General features: G+C 34.8%; 1 protein-coding gene across 2 annotated transcripts in view; it reads left to right on the top strand.

Annotated features, from left to right (window-relative positions):
• The window catches only part of pkaap (A-kinase anchoring protein pkaap), a 539,141-nt gene that overhangs the window by 458,290 nt on the left and 65,309 nt on the right, over nucleotides 1-15,542 (top strand). For both annotated transcript variants that reach the window (XM_067091661.1, XM_067091662.1), the window contains exon 8: nucleotides 14,319-14,502. In XM_067091661.1, the coding sequence (XP_066947762.1) occupies nucleotides 14,319-14,502 (184 nt within the window). The remainder of the gene's footprint in view (nucleotides 1-14,318; nucleotides 14,503-15,542) is intronic.

Raw genomic sequence — 15,542 nt, 5'->3', positions numbered from 1 at the left:
CAAGCTACTGATTTATATAACTTAGGTTAATGCTTCTAGTATAATCTATGTTAAGCCAAGAATAGAGGATTTCTTAGAAGGTTCTCACTTAACCTATTCAAGGCCACTGCCTATTCTAGGCTTATTTAAAACTTAAGGATATAAACTATACAGAAAATATTCCTCTTATAATATTAGTTTTCTGTTTGAGACTACCCTTTTATCTGATATTTGGCCATTGCTGTTTTAGGCTAATAGTAGGATATTCCTAAAAAAGGGTTCCTACTTAATCTGGTTAGGCTACTGCCTGTTCTAGGTTTATATCACCTTGAAGAATATAGGCTACATAAGACCCTACTATAGTCGATTCACTTAAGGTAGATTCTTGGGCCTACGAGACGTTTGTTTGGCGGCCTCTGATTGGCTGGTACTGGGAGGTATGCAGCTCGCTCACTGTTGCATTTTAACGCCTGTAGCTCAGAAAACTTGAAATATCTTTATATTTCTTCATTTATCTCACGTTTTACACAAGATAGGACAGTTTTGGTCATACCATAGAATTCGGTATTAATTGTATAACTAAATCATGATTTAGAGACGATGATCTGCAAAGCTGAGGCGCCGTTGACAGTTGCCAGTTAGCAATATGAGAAGTTAACAGTTTCGACAATATTTACCGTATTGTTATGTCATTACATTTTCTGTAAATAATGGCATAGAATTCCCATTATGAATGTCGAACTTTTTCACTCCAATATCATATAATTATGTCCGTACGTCTGGACATATCTGATAAGAAAAAAATAATAATCATATGGATGCATCTGGATGTGTTGGCTTCAATTTAGGCTAGGTGAGAAATTTGCATACTGTAGGCTACATGATAAATAACAGGCCCGCACAATTATCAAATATAACATGTATATAGAGGAATAAACGTTCTGGTGTAAGAGCAGCTCAAACAAATTCTGAAAAAGACAGAATTTTATATTCGTTACATCGCCAATAGATTTTATGGTAAGAAATAAAAAGATGTAATTTCCTTCATTGAATGAACATATAAAAACCATCAGCTTTTCGTGTTATTGACCAGAGAAGCAAGTGGCCATAATAATGAACTCATAATTATTTAGCCTGTTATTTATCATGTAGCCTACAGAATGCAAATTTCTCATCTAGACTAAATTGAAGCCAACACAACCAGATGTATCCATATGATTATTAATTTTTTCTTATCAGATATGTCCAGACATACGGACATATATGATATTGGAGTGAAAAAGTTCGACAGTCATAATGTAAATACTGTCGAAACTCCAAACTTCTCATATCGCTAATTGGCAACTGTCAACGGCGCCTCAACGCTCTCGCTGTTTGCAGATCACCGTCTCTCGGCACTACTGCCAAACTGAATCAAGTACGGATGCTACATAATACGACATATTCTTCATTTTCTCTTCACATATCACACGTATCTAAAATCTGAAAGCACCAGCGTATTCAGGGTGAATTTATTGTATGAAAACACTATATTTATTTTATCTTGATCGCATCAATGATGCAAAATCCGACGATATGTAAAAACAGGTATAAAGAATTAAGTGCTTCTCTCTTTACTTCTACTCGTTGTAATTCCTTTGTGTTTTATCTCACTGGTTTCAGAAAATCACGATTTAGTTGTACAATTAATAACGAATCCTATGGTACGATCAGAACTTTCCTATCTTGTGTAAAACGTGAGATAAATGAAGAAATATAAACATATTGCAAGTTTTCTGAGCTACAAACGTTAAAATGAAACAGTGAGCGAGCTGCAGACCTCCCGGTACCAGCCAATCAGAGGCCGCCAAACAAACGTCTCTTAGGCCCAAGAATCTACCTTAAGTGAATCGGCTATAGTATGTAGCCTTACAGATATGCTACCGAGTTGTAGAAAACTAGGTTATTTTATTGAGCCTAGGATACTGTTTATATATAATCCTAGGCTTATTTGTTCTTTCTTAGCCTAGTACAGACAGTCTCCGGGCTACAACGGGTCCAGCTTACGACGTTCCAAGATTACAGCGATTTTCAAATATATTCATCAGGAATTATTTCCTGGTTTACGACGCACATTCTGGGGTTATGATGCTTACGATGCCGATCCGACGGAAGAAGTATGGCTGCAAAACGGCAGAATAATAATAATTTTGAGGATTTTTTGATGAAAAACTCAATAAAAATGCAGTTTACATCGTTTTCAATATGCCCAAAGCATTAAAAGGAAGGTTTTCTTAGGATTTTTGACGATTTTCCACGATTTTTCGGCCTACGACACGGTGTAGGAACAGAACCGGTCGTAAACTGGGGACTGCCTGTTATAGGGTATTGCCTAATCCAGATTACTTATAGATCACTCTTAAATGTATAGGCTATATGAAAACAGAAACTTATTAATGTGTAACCTTATAGTTAGTCTACTATTTTTTGTCGAACCAAGGTTGTTGTTTATATCCAATCCTAGGCTATTTGGTCTACTAAATAAAACAGTAAGTCACTAATTTGTAACCTTATAGCCAGGCAATAACTTACTCTAGTGTATACTACTGCCTAAACCGGATTAAAGACATGAAGAAACAAATCTCCTTGGGCAGGTTTTTAGTGAAACGCCCCCCAATTGGAAGAGCGGAAGGTTTGACGAAAAGGGCAAAAGTCAGTGAAGAAGAAGAAGATTAGGAATAATAAAAATGTTAAAAAGTAGCAATTAACCCTTAAACGCTGAGCCTCTATTTACAAAAGTGTCTGCCGGCGTTCGGGAGTTAGCGCCGAAGCAGAAAAAATTTTTTTTTCAAAAAATCACAGCATGCTTAGTTTTTAAGATTAAGAGTTCATTTTTGGCTCCTTTTTTTGCCATTGCCTGAAGTTTAGTATGCAGCCATCAGAAATGAAAAAAATATCATTATCATATATAAATATTGAAATATATGACAGCGCGAAAAAAAATTTCATATATAATTATATACAAATCGCGCTGTGAGCAAAACGGTTAAAGCTAATGAGTTATTTTTTTTCTTTTTATTGTACACTAAATTGCGATGATTTTGGTATATATCAAATTGTAAAACGATCAAAGCAACACAGAGAAAATATTATCACAAAATGATGCATGAATTAAGTAACGATGCGGACGTAAAAAAATTTTTTTTCAAAATTCACCATAAATCGAAATATTGTGCTAGAGATTTCCCGTTTGTTGCAAAATGAAGGTAGTTGATTGAATATTACTAGACTGCAAGTGTTTTGGCTTACAATTGCAGTTTTCGACCATTTTGGTCGAGATAAAGTTTACCAAAGGTTGAATTTTTTCTATTTATCATGATGAAAGCTATAACCATGAGTTATTTTTTGTTGTATTCTACATGAAATTGCACAAATTTTCATATATAAAACTTTATGTAACGGCTGTTAGAAAAACAGTGCAAACATTACGACAAAGTGACGAAAGAATTTCTGAGATTTTCGGCCGAGTTAACGCGCGGACGTAAGGAAAAAGTTTTTTTCAAAACTTCACCATAAATCGAAATATTGTGCTAGATACTTCCAATTTGTTGCAAAATGAATGTAAATGATTGAACATTACTAGAATGTAAGAGATTTAGCTTACAATTGCGTTTTTCGACCATTTTGGTCGAGTCAAAGTTGATCGAAGGTTGAAATTTTGGCAGTTATCGTGATTTATATGAAAATATTTCCAAACTGATAAAAGCTACAACCATGGGTTGTTTTTTGTTGTATTTTACATGAAATTGCACACATTTTCATATATAAAACTTTATGTAACGGCTAATATAAAACGATGCAAAAATTACGACAAAATGATGAAAGAATTTCAGAAATTTTTACTGGACGTAAGGAAAAAGTTTTTTTTCAAAAATTCACCATAAATCGAAATGTTGTTAGAAACAATTTGTTGCAAAATGAAGGTAAATGATTGAATAGTACTAAAATGTAAGAGTTACGTAATTGCGGAGTCAAAAAATTTTTTTTTCAAAAGACAATTTCAGTCGACATAAATCGTTTAAGGGTTAACAGTCATAAGAAATGGGTACACAGTGATTAATGTATGTGTGTGTGATCCTAGTATTGAAAGGTACAACTAAAAATTTTTATCATAAAGCACTTAGCCACTTATTAAATTATAGTACATGAATACATCTTCCACAAGTGGCTGAAAGTGTTTTTCCCTGATGCAAAACCTAATAATTTCTTCTAATTCTTTAGGAGTGATTAGTGTTGGGCTCAAAGTACCTTTATAAGCAAGCAAAATGGCATTTAATGTGTTTTTATGTTCCTGTAATATCATTTCACTTTCTAGAGCAAATGTACTTAAAAACTGTATGTTTTCTGACATATTCAGTTCTTTTGTTACATCCTGATTGACTTGATTTATAAAATTTTTCAGTTTTTCTATTTGTTCTGCATTTTGATTTTGTGATTTTATCACTTTATTTATCACTGTCCCTCTTGGTGTGCTGCCCATTTTTCTAGTCTGTCTATTCTTTCTTTTCCTGTTCTACATTTGCTTCGGTAGCAACTTCAAATAATGTGTCCAAAGCAGTTCCAATGAAGGGTAAGAGGAGGATCTCTTTGATCCTGTTTTCACTGTATTTTCTATTTCTGTTTCACTTTTCTAACAAGTGAAGAACACTGTTATTGTCACCCTTCTGTAGGATTGATTTAATGTCCCTTTGAATTGCATTCGATGTTTTCTCACTATTTAACAGTGTTGATATGTCTATACTAATGATTCCTAAGTCTTTAATCGTTTTGACATTTCCATGTCTTATCTCCACCTCTGAAGAGATGAGTCCAATTATGACTATGATGATTAGTTTTGTGATGAGCCGCATAGGTTTCACTACATACATTATACATGGTCAGGCAAAATGATCTGACACATTTGTAGGTTTAATAAAATACAAATGAAGTAAAGAAACAAAAAAGTGTTTTTATTTTTAAAAAGTACATATAATGCCATTTTGTTTCATTATGTTTTAAAAATTAAATCAGTCAAATGGGATCCATTATTGTCCACACACTGTCGAAGGCGTTCACGAAAGTTGTCTCTAACTCGGCGGGTCATTTCATGTGGAATGGCAGTAATTTCTTGACGAATTGCATCTTTAAGTTGTTCAACAGATCGAGGGCGATTAATGTATACCTTTGACTTGAGGTATCCCCAGAGAAAAAAATTGCACGGATTTAAATCAGGTGAACAGGCGGGCCAACCGATGTCACCACGCAATGAGATCAAATGACCAGGGAACATCTTCCTCAAAATCCCCATCGCACGTCGAGAAGTGTGGGCTGTTGCCCCATCCTGTTGAAACCAAACATTGTCCATATCGTGGAGCATATTCAATTTTGGTCTGAGAAAAGTCTCTAGCATCTCACAATATCGATCAGAGTTCACAGTCACTGTAACGTTGTCTTCTTCGAAGAAGTACGGACCCTATATACCGAATTCTGCCACAGCACACCATACAGTCACCCGAGGACAATGCAAAGGGCGTTCATGCAACTCGCGAGGGTTGTTCTCGGCCCAGTATCTGAAGTTTTGCTTATTCACTGTGCCACACAGGTGAAAATGTGCCCCGTCACTGAACAACACAACTGCTGCATGGGGGACATGTTGTTGAATTTCCAAACACAATGCTCTGCGAGTTTCAGTGTCTCTTTCGCTGAGTTCTTGTGCCAACATCATTTTGTATGGATGCATTTGAAGATCATTGTGAAGAATTCTTCGCAAACTTCTTTCGGAAAGTCTAAGAGCCTGGGCGAGTTTAAATGTGGAACGGAGTGGAGACTGTTGAACCAAAGCTCTTACCGCTGCCACATTTTCTGGAGTTCTGGCGGTGCGAGGTCGGCCGGTTGATTTTCGTTTCAATGCAGATCCAGTAGCTCTGAAGTTGGTAACCCATAACAAGATCGTGTTTCGAGCTGGTACGGGATCATGTCTACCAAGATTGAAGTGCAAACGGAACGCTCTTTGTGTTGCAGTTACAGATTCGTTTGTTTTGATAAACGTTTCCACAATGAAAGCGCGATGCTCACCAGTCCAATTCATGGCAGCAACTGAAAAAGAAACGAAAAACAATGGCATTATAAAGAAACAAAACAAAATGGCATTATATGAAAAAAAATGGCATTATATGTACTTTTCGAAAATAAAAACACTTTTTTGTTTCTTTACTTTATTTGCCTTTTATTTAACCTACAAATGTGTCAGATCATTTTGCCTGACCCTGTATTTATGATATTTTCACTACATACATTACATTTATGATATTTTCACTACATACATTATATTTATGACAGTTTGAGTATAATACCAATATACAGTACATATACATACACATATTTACATATTTAACGCTATCTGTTTTGTAGATTATATCTTTTGTTTACAACATTATCTACAGCATTTTCATGTCTTATGTTATCTATAACTTCAGTGGACCATGGATCTGTTTTTATTGCTTTTATATGATTCCAGTGAACTATTTTTCCCTTTAGATCACTTTCATTAATTACTCTATATTTGTTTAATTTCAACACTTCTACAACTGTATATGGTCCAGTGAACTTGGGAGAAACCATTACATTTGGCCCTTCTAGAACATGATTTTGTACATAAATTTGAGTACCCACTGTAATGTCTGGTTTAATGGTACTTTTACTATAATATTTGGCATGAGTGTTATGAACTTCTTTTAATTTTTCCCTTGTTTTCATGATTGTCTCGTAAGTACGTCTGGTCTTCCATGCAACATAGTCATCATAGTTATAAGTATGTTTGGTTGGTGTTGCATTGCCTAATAATGTTAGGCATTCTTTTCTGATAACCATATAGCAGATAATGTGGGGATTCTCCAGTTGTCTCATTTACAGTATTATTCAATGTGAACTGTACGTCTTCTATTGCTAAGTCCCAGTCTTCTGTCCGTGGGCTCACTAAAGTTTTCAGGGTATCCTTTATTTTACGATTAGTTCGTTCTACTGCTCCATTAGAACTTGGTTTATAAGTGGTTATTTGACGCTTATTTATTTCATAAAATTCACATATTTTCTTTAAAAGATCACTAGTAAATTCAGCAGCATTATCAGAAAGAAGAACTTGTGGACATAATGCCTTGTGATAATTCTAGATTTCAGAGCTTCTGCTACTGTAGCTGCATCTCTGTTTCTTACTGGTACGATTTCTACATATCTAGTTAGATAGTCAAAGAAGATTAACATTTCTTTATTTCCTCTAACAGTCCTTGGAAATGGACCTAAAAAGTCCATAGTTACTATTTGAAATGGATTTAATTCTGATGGATATTTTTCAAGTGGAGCTTTAAGATTTACGTTACCTTTGTGTTAATTACAAACTATGCAGTTTAGTACAAAGTTTTTGGCATCTTCACTACAGTGTGGCCAAAAATAATTTCTGGTTATGATTCTGGTTGTCTTTTTAATTCCTGGATGTCCTGCTAACTTATATGAGTGTGTTAATTCTAAAACTTCTCTGATTAGTGTTTTTGGGATGTATAGTCGAGAACAACCATTCTTCTCTGTTGGCCTTTTATACAACAATCCATATATTAATTGAAAATCAGGTTTTAAGGATTCATCTAGTATTAACTGTCCTACTGTTTGTCTGATTTCTGCATCGTTTTCTTGTTGTATTTTTACTCTTTCTAGATCTAAATCTACTACTTGACAACTAAAACAAAAAGTAATAGTGGTAATACATTTTTCTGTTTCTTCTTGAGATCTGGAAAATGCATCTGCCAAGGTGATAAATTTCCCTGGAATATATCTGAATTCTGGGGCAAATTCTAATACACTAATGAACCATCATGTTGGTAAAGGCTCTCTTTTTAAATAAGTCACAAATGGGTTTGTGATCAGTAAGCACATTAACCTTATGACCTAAAAGTATGTCTAAATTTCTTTAGACCCCAATATAAAGCTAACCACTCTCTTTCTGTGGTACTACAGTTTCTTTCTGCTGGATTTAAAACTCTACTAGCATAATATACTGCCCTCATTCTGGTTTTGGCCTTTTGCAATAATACAGCTCCTAGTCCTGTACTTGATGCATCACAAGCTAAGTAAAAGTCTTTGGAAAAATCTTGATAGACTAAAACAGGGTTCCTGGTCATTTTACTCTTTAGTGTGTGCGAAAGACTGTTTCTTGTTCATCCTTCCTTTCATAATTAATATCCTTCTTGGTTAATTCTGTCCAAGGTTTTGGCTATAGTAGCAAAACCCTTTATAAAAGGTCTGTAATAACCTACCATACCTAGGAACCTTCTTAATTCTTTCAAATTAGTGGGAGCTGGGTAATCTATTATTGCCTTTATTTTACCTGCCTGCATGCACAGTCCATCTTTACTAATTACATGACCCAAATATTCTAAGGATTTCATCAGGAATTGACATTTCTTTAATTTTATTTTTAGTCCTGCAATTCTAAATCTTTCTAGGACAATTTCTAATGTTCTGAGATGACTTTCTAAGTCTTTGCTAAAAATTATAACATTGTCCAAGTATACTGCAACATTTTCTATATCTCCTAGAATTTGTAACATTAATCTGACAAATGTTAATGGGGCTGATGTGGGTCCAAATGGCATTACTTCAAACTGTAAATGTTCTTTATGTGTGCTGAAGGCTGTGAATTGTTTCGATTCTTCATCTAGAGGTACTTACCAATATCCACTAAGCAAATCTAAGGATGGAAATATTTTGGCCCCTCCTAATTGAGCTGACCTATCTTGAATTACCGGCATCAGCATTCTATCTGGAACTGTGTTGGAATTTAACTTCCTGTAATCTAGTACAAGTCTCCAACTACCATCCCTCTTTGGAACAAGTAACAATGGGGAGTTATATGGAGATTTAGAAGGAATTACTACTCCATCTCTTTTCATTTTGTCTATCAAATCATCAACTATGGGTCTCTGGCTTATTGGTAATCTGTAATTAGGAATAAAAAATGGCTTGGCTCCATCATCTAACAAAATTCTATGTTGTAGAACATTTGTTCTTCCTAGTTTATCTCCTGTAGCTACTACATATCTGTATTTCTCTAACACCTGAATTAACTTGTGTCTATTTTCTGGAAAATCTGTTTTATGTACTTCTTGATTTATTTGAGAGTTTTGGCCATTTATAGAGAAAAATGCTTTTTCTTTTACTGTTAGTAAAGGATTGTTGATAGAAATTCCTATGCAAAAGACAATACCTGCGTATAGTGTTAGAGTGTTATCTGAATAGTTTTGAACATAAACTTCGCAGTTATCACTGTTCATGTGGACGAGAGAATTATCCATTCTGACAAAATCTGGCAATTCTTCATTCAATAATAGAACATCCTTATCCTTTACATCCTCTTTTGATCTCAAATATATTTTTGTTAAACATTTTGGATACAAAGTTACTGCTCTGTTGAGTACAAATTGTACTTTATCATCATCAGCTGTGCTAACACAAGATATTTCTTCTTCTTTTATGTCTGAAAAATATCAAAGTTCTGCATCTCCAGTGCATTCTTCTATTACTTCTATTATACTATTTATGTCTGATTTATTTATTATATCTAAGATCAGTACTTCATGTAATATTTTCCCTTCACTTTCACAGCTTATTAATACACTGCTGCAATTATAGGTATAGGCGCCTTGATTCTCGTTAGATTCAGTGTTTTGGTGTTCACCATTATTTATATCTGAGTAATTATTTATATCTGAGTATATATCATCTGTATGTGCACATCTCAACAATTCTGTATTCTGAAATAGTGGGAATTTTTCTTTGTTATCTGTTTCTGTTTTATCTTTCTTGTTCTGGTTAATTATCTGCTTTTCCTGTACACCTGTTTCGCTTGTCCAAACTGTCTCCGACAAATTGATCAGATTTGGGTGAAACTTTTCTTCAAACGTAAAACACATGCTCTTCTGATTATCTTGTTTCAGGCTAATCTTTCCTTCACTACTATCTAATATTACTCCACATCTCATTAAATTAAATGAGAACAATACTTGTGTGGGAAAAAATCGTCTTCTAAAACTAGAAAACTTTCAATAAATTTATGTGACAAAATATTTATTTCTAAGTTCATATTCCCCATATTTTTAACCTATTTCCCTGCTATTCCTTTTATTACTCTATTTTGACCCTGAATCTGAGTTTCTGCAATGCCTAAATATCTTGTTTAAGTGATTTTATCAATTATATTTACAGTACTGCCTGAATCAATGAGTACTGTAGAAGTCTTTCCATTTATTGGAATTTTTACAATAGGCAGATCCTTTCTATTTATTCCTTCCTTTTTCAAGGAAAATATTACTTCTTTGCTATAGAAATAGGAAAATGCGGATGAACCTTCATTTCCCATTGCAACTTTTTCTCCTTTTTCTCTTTCATCACCTTGAAGGGATTTACATTCTTTTCTCTGTAAAGGGGTTAATTGTCACTGACTTGATGATTTATTTATGTTTGGGCGACTGTTACTTATCTCTATAACCTCTCTATTGGCTTCCTTATTATTGAACCAACAGTTTTTAGTTAAGTGCCCGATCTTTTTACAAACTGCACAGATTCTAGGCTTTCTGCATTCATTAGTGGAATGATTGGTATACCTGCAGTTTTCACATGTTATTTTTAGTCTAGCTCCTTGAGCTGAATTATTCTCTGGGTTTGAATTATTTGTTTTTGAATATTGACCATTATGATATCTTATGGGTGGATCAAGGAATGGTCCATTCCTCGATTGATTCTATCTTCCATTCTGGTTTGGATTCCACTTTTTCCTAGTACTTAGTGCATATTTCCTTTGAAAGGTAATTTGTCTATTCCCTACTTGTCTGGAATTATCGTTATACTTGTTATTTCTTTTATATGAATCATGGGTATTTCTGCCTTTCCTTTCATTTTGTGTTTGTTACCCCTACAAACTCCTTAGAAAAATCTATCTCTTTCTTCTGGATTTCTTGCCTCATTGATATTAAAGCTGTAAGGCTATCACTTTTAGGATCAATTTTAACTTTCTTGAAAGCTTTCTTTTCCTTTTCTCCGAGAGCGTTATATATCATTCCAAATGACAAGTAATTTAAAATATATCTCAAACTGACTTAATCATTTCTTCATCACCAAAAGCATTCTTATCTCCTATGGTGATGTTTGTATTTCTTAAGTCTTCCATCACCATGTGTGTTGATTCTTCAACATCAGTGTGAAGATTTGCAATGGATTTTCCATCATAATGCTTCACTCTGACTTACTGGTTCCCAGATTGATAAACAAATTCTTCAGATTCAGCATATGTGGTTTTATTGTTGAATCTAACTGAATTCAAAGTTGTGTGTGCATCACCACTTTTTGAACTAACAAGAAGCAAGACTTCTATAATTTTAGCTCTTTCATCTGTTATTCTCCCTGTTGATATGCGACTGTTTGGGTCTGTTAACCACTGATTCACAGAATATGATTCTAACCTATTTTTGTGAGGATTTGAACTTTTAACTCTTCCACAGAATCGTGTGGCTTGCATAATGATCGCTGCTTGCGCCATTGTTCTAAATTGAAATGTGTTATTATTATTATTATTATTATTATTATTATTATTATTATTATTATTATTATTATTATTATTATTATTATTATTATTGCTACTTGTGTTAGTACTTCTTTGAGTTAATGACATTTGTGAACTTGGCACTGGAATTCGACTTTGTCTAACTGTTGTTGGTCTGAATTGGTAATGTATATTCCTAATTGCATTCCTCAATGCATCAAACAAATCCTGCATTACAATGGTATTCTAAAAATCATAAGAAAAAATATACACAAGTACACAACAGTATTCAAAAATACATCATCTAAAGCATGTTATGTTATTAAAAATTCCTATCTATCAAACATAAAAAAAAATCTCAAGTTAAAAAAAATTTTAGAGAGAACCATAAAAGTTTTATATACTTAATGAGAGAGAATTATATACCTTCTGAGAGAGATAATTTTCAAAATACACTCACTGAGAGAGAGAGAGAAAGAGAGAATGAAAATTAACTTTCCAGTCACGACTTACTTAGTTCGGTTGTTTAACTGATGTTCTTCACTTTTCCTTTCTGTGATTAACACAAAGGCGTTGTTTTTGTTCGTTGTAGATGCGTCGTATCCTGTTGGTCTGGAATAAAATAATCTTTTTCCTGCTTTGCCGACCTTCAGCAATTTCGTCTGCTTCTTAGAATTCACAGTAATGTTTATTTTCAACGGGAATGTACGTACATGTGAAATGCACTCACCCTTTTTTTTTTTAACAGATTGTAAAAAAAAATCTGTTTGGGTTGTTTTGAAAGTCACCAAAACACATGCTACTGTTGTTGCTGCTTCACTGGATGCTTGCATTGTATTCTCGTGTTCACTCGTTGTTTGTGTTGTTTCTTGTTGTTCAATAATGTTTCTTATTTGTGTGTTTTCCAAGCGGTAATGTTTATAAATATTATTTCACTTCTAATGTTTCGACTGTTGACGTTTGCAGCGGTAAATTTTTTCACCGTCGTTATGATTCACTTCGTTCTGTTTGAGTCGTTGATATTTGTAGCAGGATGCTTGTGGGTTTGTTATGATTCACTTCACCTGTTTTTAAATTCTTGTGTGTGTATGCCAACTGTTCATTCGTTGACACTGCACTTTTACGTCTTCTTCGATCCCATTATAGCTGGTACCATTTATGTTATGCTTTTCTGATTTGTTGCCTTTTTATGTGATGATTAGTTCTTTTTTGTTATGTTTCTTTGCCACCTTCTGTTATGCTTTTATTTGTTGCCCATGTAAAGAAGTTTATTATTTCCTTTAGTTCTTTATTGTTTCTGGCTTTGTTATTGTAGTAGTGTTGAGTCTCAGGAGGCTTTAGAAAGACACAGTGCAGCTTTCTTACTTCATTAACAATTAGTAAAATATACAGTAATTATTTACAAGTTAAATGAATCGATGTATGAGTTGAAGTGACAGTTAAAGAGTGAGCCTTGCTTTCGTGAATCTAGTTACCAACCCACAACTGGTGAGGCATACAACCTCACTCCTCTAAGACTCTTTCTATCTCAGCTGTTCTCTGCTTCTCTTCCTTCCCTTTTGAAGGATTTTTAAAATGGAATGCCCCTCCTAAAATAGGCAGGCAACAGCTTCTGTCCAGCCCCTTGGTAGATGTCTAAATGGTTGAAGACTTATCTAATGATTTCCTCTGGGTGTAATTAGATGAATTAACCCCTCCTTAGTAGGTGGGACTAATTATGTCATGGGAAATCTTGATTTCCGGCGAGATTTGCACAAATAATCTTCACAGGTGAGGCGTTTATGGCATTCTTTAACGATTGCAATGTCGATTTTTTTCTTGCCAATGTTGTGCCATGTTTGGCTACGTAGTCACAACACTTCTGCTTCAATCGTCATTCCTGTTTTGCTATTCTCTCTCTCTCTCTCTCTCTCTCTCTCTCTCTCTCTCTCTCTCTCTCTCTCTCTCTCTCTCTCTCTCTGTTCGTTTTATTCCAGTCTCTTTCTCTCTCTTTCCCTCTCTTTGTCTCGTTTCATTATTACTCTATTCTCTCTGTGTCTCATTTCTCTCTCTCTCTCTCTCTCTTTACTATTCATCAGTCTACCACTGATTCTCTTCTCAGTTCTTTTTCTCTCTGTTATATTTACGTCATTCATTTATCATTATATCATTACAGTGGTAACAACGGATAAGGAAGTTGATGTATAAAAATACATTAACGGTCACAAAACCATGGAATTTTTAATGAATGATTTTGAGTTATCTGGCATCGTGCCAAAACCATGGTAGGCGGTGGGTAAACACAGGTAGGCTATATGCCTACTGGATTGTGTCATTTACTAGAGAGAAAAAATAGGTGTTGAATTTTTTTTTCAAAATGTCTTTATTCTACTGGTATGTAGTATACTTTCTTACAAATAATGGGAAAAAAGGTAAATGATTGCCTTCTGCATAAAGTTTTTGGTGGTTGTTGTGTATAAGCATACTGAGTGTTTACAGTTAGGTGGTATTGACAAGGTTAGGTGAGGAAGGGTATAGAGTTGCCCTTCAACACCCTTAGATTTTTTTCACTTGGCTCTATTAATTCGGGTAACTGAAGGATTATTATATGTGGTTGATATATATAATTTTTTGTCATGGAAGAAGACTAGTGGTTTTTATTTTGTATTCATTCCTAGTAATATTAGATAAATGTTGCAAAATCTTTGCCTGTTTAGATTGCTTTTTCTTTACAAGTATTGATAATTTCCAACAGGATCTGAAAGCACATGTTCAAGTGAGCAGAGCAGTAGTCAAGGTATAAGTTCGCAAAACACTCTTTTGGCTATGGACTCTGCTCCACACCGATTCAGAAACTTGGATGACCCAACATTAGCCATGAGGATTGATGAGGCTCAAATCACTGATCCAGATTCTCTTTGGCGGCGAAAAAATTTCAGGTATGTTTTTAATCTCCAATTTTCTTGTTTTCATATGAAGCACGAACCTATTAATGTACTTAATAAAGACCTTATTGCAGATATATTTTCTGGCATATAAGGAGTGCTGATGCAGATGTGCTAACATTACATCAGCGTGCAAGACAATTTTGGGGAGTACGTTTGGAAAAAATTAAAATATCCTAATTTTTATAGTCTTTCCCACTATATAGGTTATTTTGAAGCTTCATATCTACTGGTATTCATATAGTACTGGAGAGGAGGCGAGACAGTAAAAAATGGTTGTCCTATACAAATGCAAACCTTTGGTCTTTATGAAGGATTTTGCTTGTGGACGCGAGCTGGAATGGCTGTTTAACTTTCAGACAAGGTTGTTAACTACTGACGCACCCGCCCACTTGTCGGTCTGCACTCCATTTTGCTTTCGGCCACTGTCGTGTGAAGACATCTCTGCACTTATCTGCCTGACTGCTGTATGCTTTCTTTTGTTTTGTTTTTTATATGTTTTTGTGTGATTGTTGTTTGTGTTACAGATACAAACCCTCAATCACTTTAGCAAGAAGAGGAAGCCGCTGGGTTAGGTGCTGTCCAGGGAAGGACAGACTCTGTATTCAGTTTCTTTCTTTTCTTTTGAGGTTGATCCTCAGTTGTTTTCATATGTCTCATTGTGACATGAGTGTAATAAACAATCTAACGCAGGTTTTGTGGAGGCCAAGGGTCTTGGAGAGTTACGTGCCTCTCCAGGCCTCTTGGGAGAGCTGAGTGTCTTTTGAATTTAATGATCATTCTTAGGCTTGAGGGGCTTGCTGGTATCTGCTCTGACCATGCCCAAGAAGACTTACCGGCCACGATGTCTGCTAGCTGTAGGACTGCTCCTACTCCCTTGGTAACCCCTAATGCAATATTGGTATTGAGTTTCCAGGTACTGCCGTGTACATCATCTAAGAGTGATGTTCTCCTCTACACGCTGTTGCCAAAGGCACTCTTGGCAAATCCAAGAAGAGGAAAAGGATGTCATTATTGTTGTCTTTGTCTTCGCC

This window comes from Macrobrachium rosenbergii, chromosome 48, assembly GCF_040412425.1.
Source record: "Macrobrachium rosenbergii isolate ZJJX-2024 chromosome 48, ASM4041242v1, whole genome shotgun sequence".
NCBI classification, from domain to species: domain Eukaryota; kingdom Metazoa; phylum Arthropoda; class Malacostraca; order Decapoda; family Palaemonidae; genus Macrobrachium; species Macrobrachium rosenbergii.
This window is presented reverse-complemented; position numbering and strand designations above follow the sequence as displayed.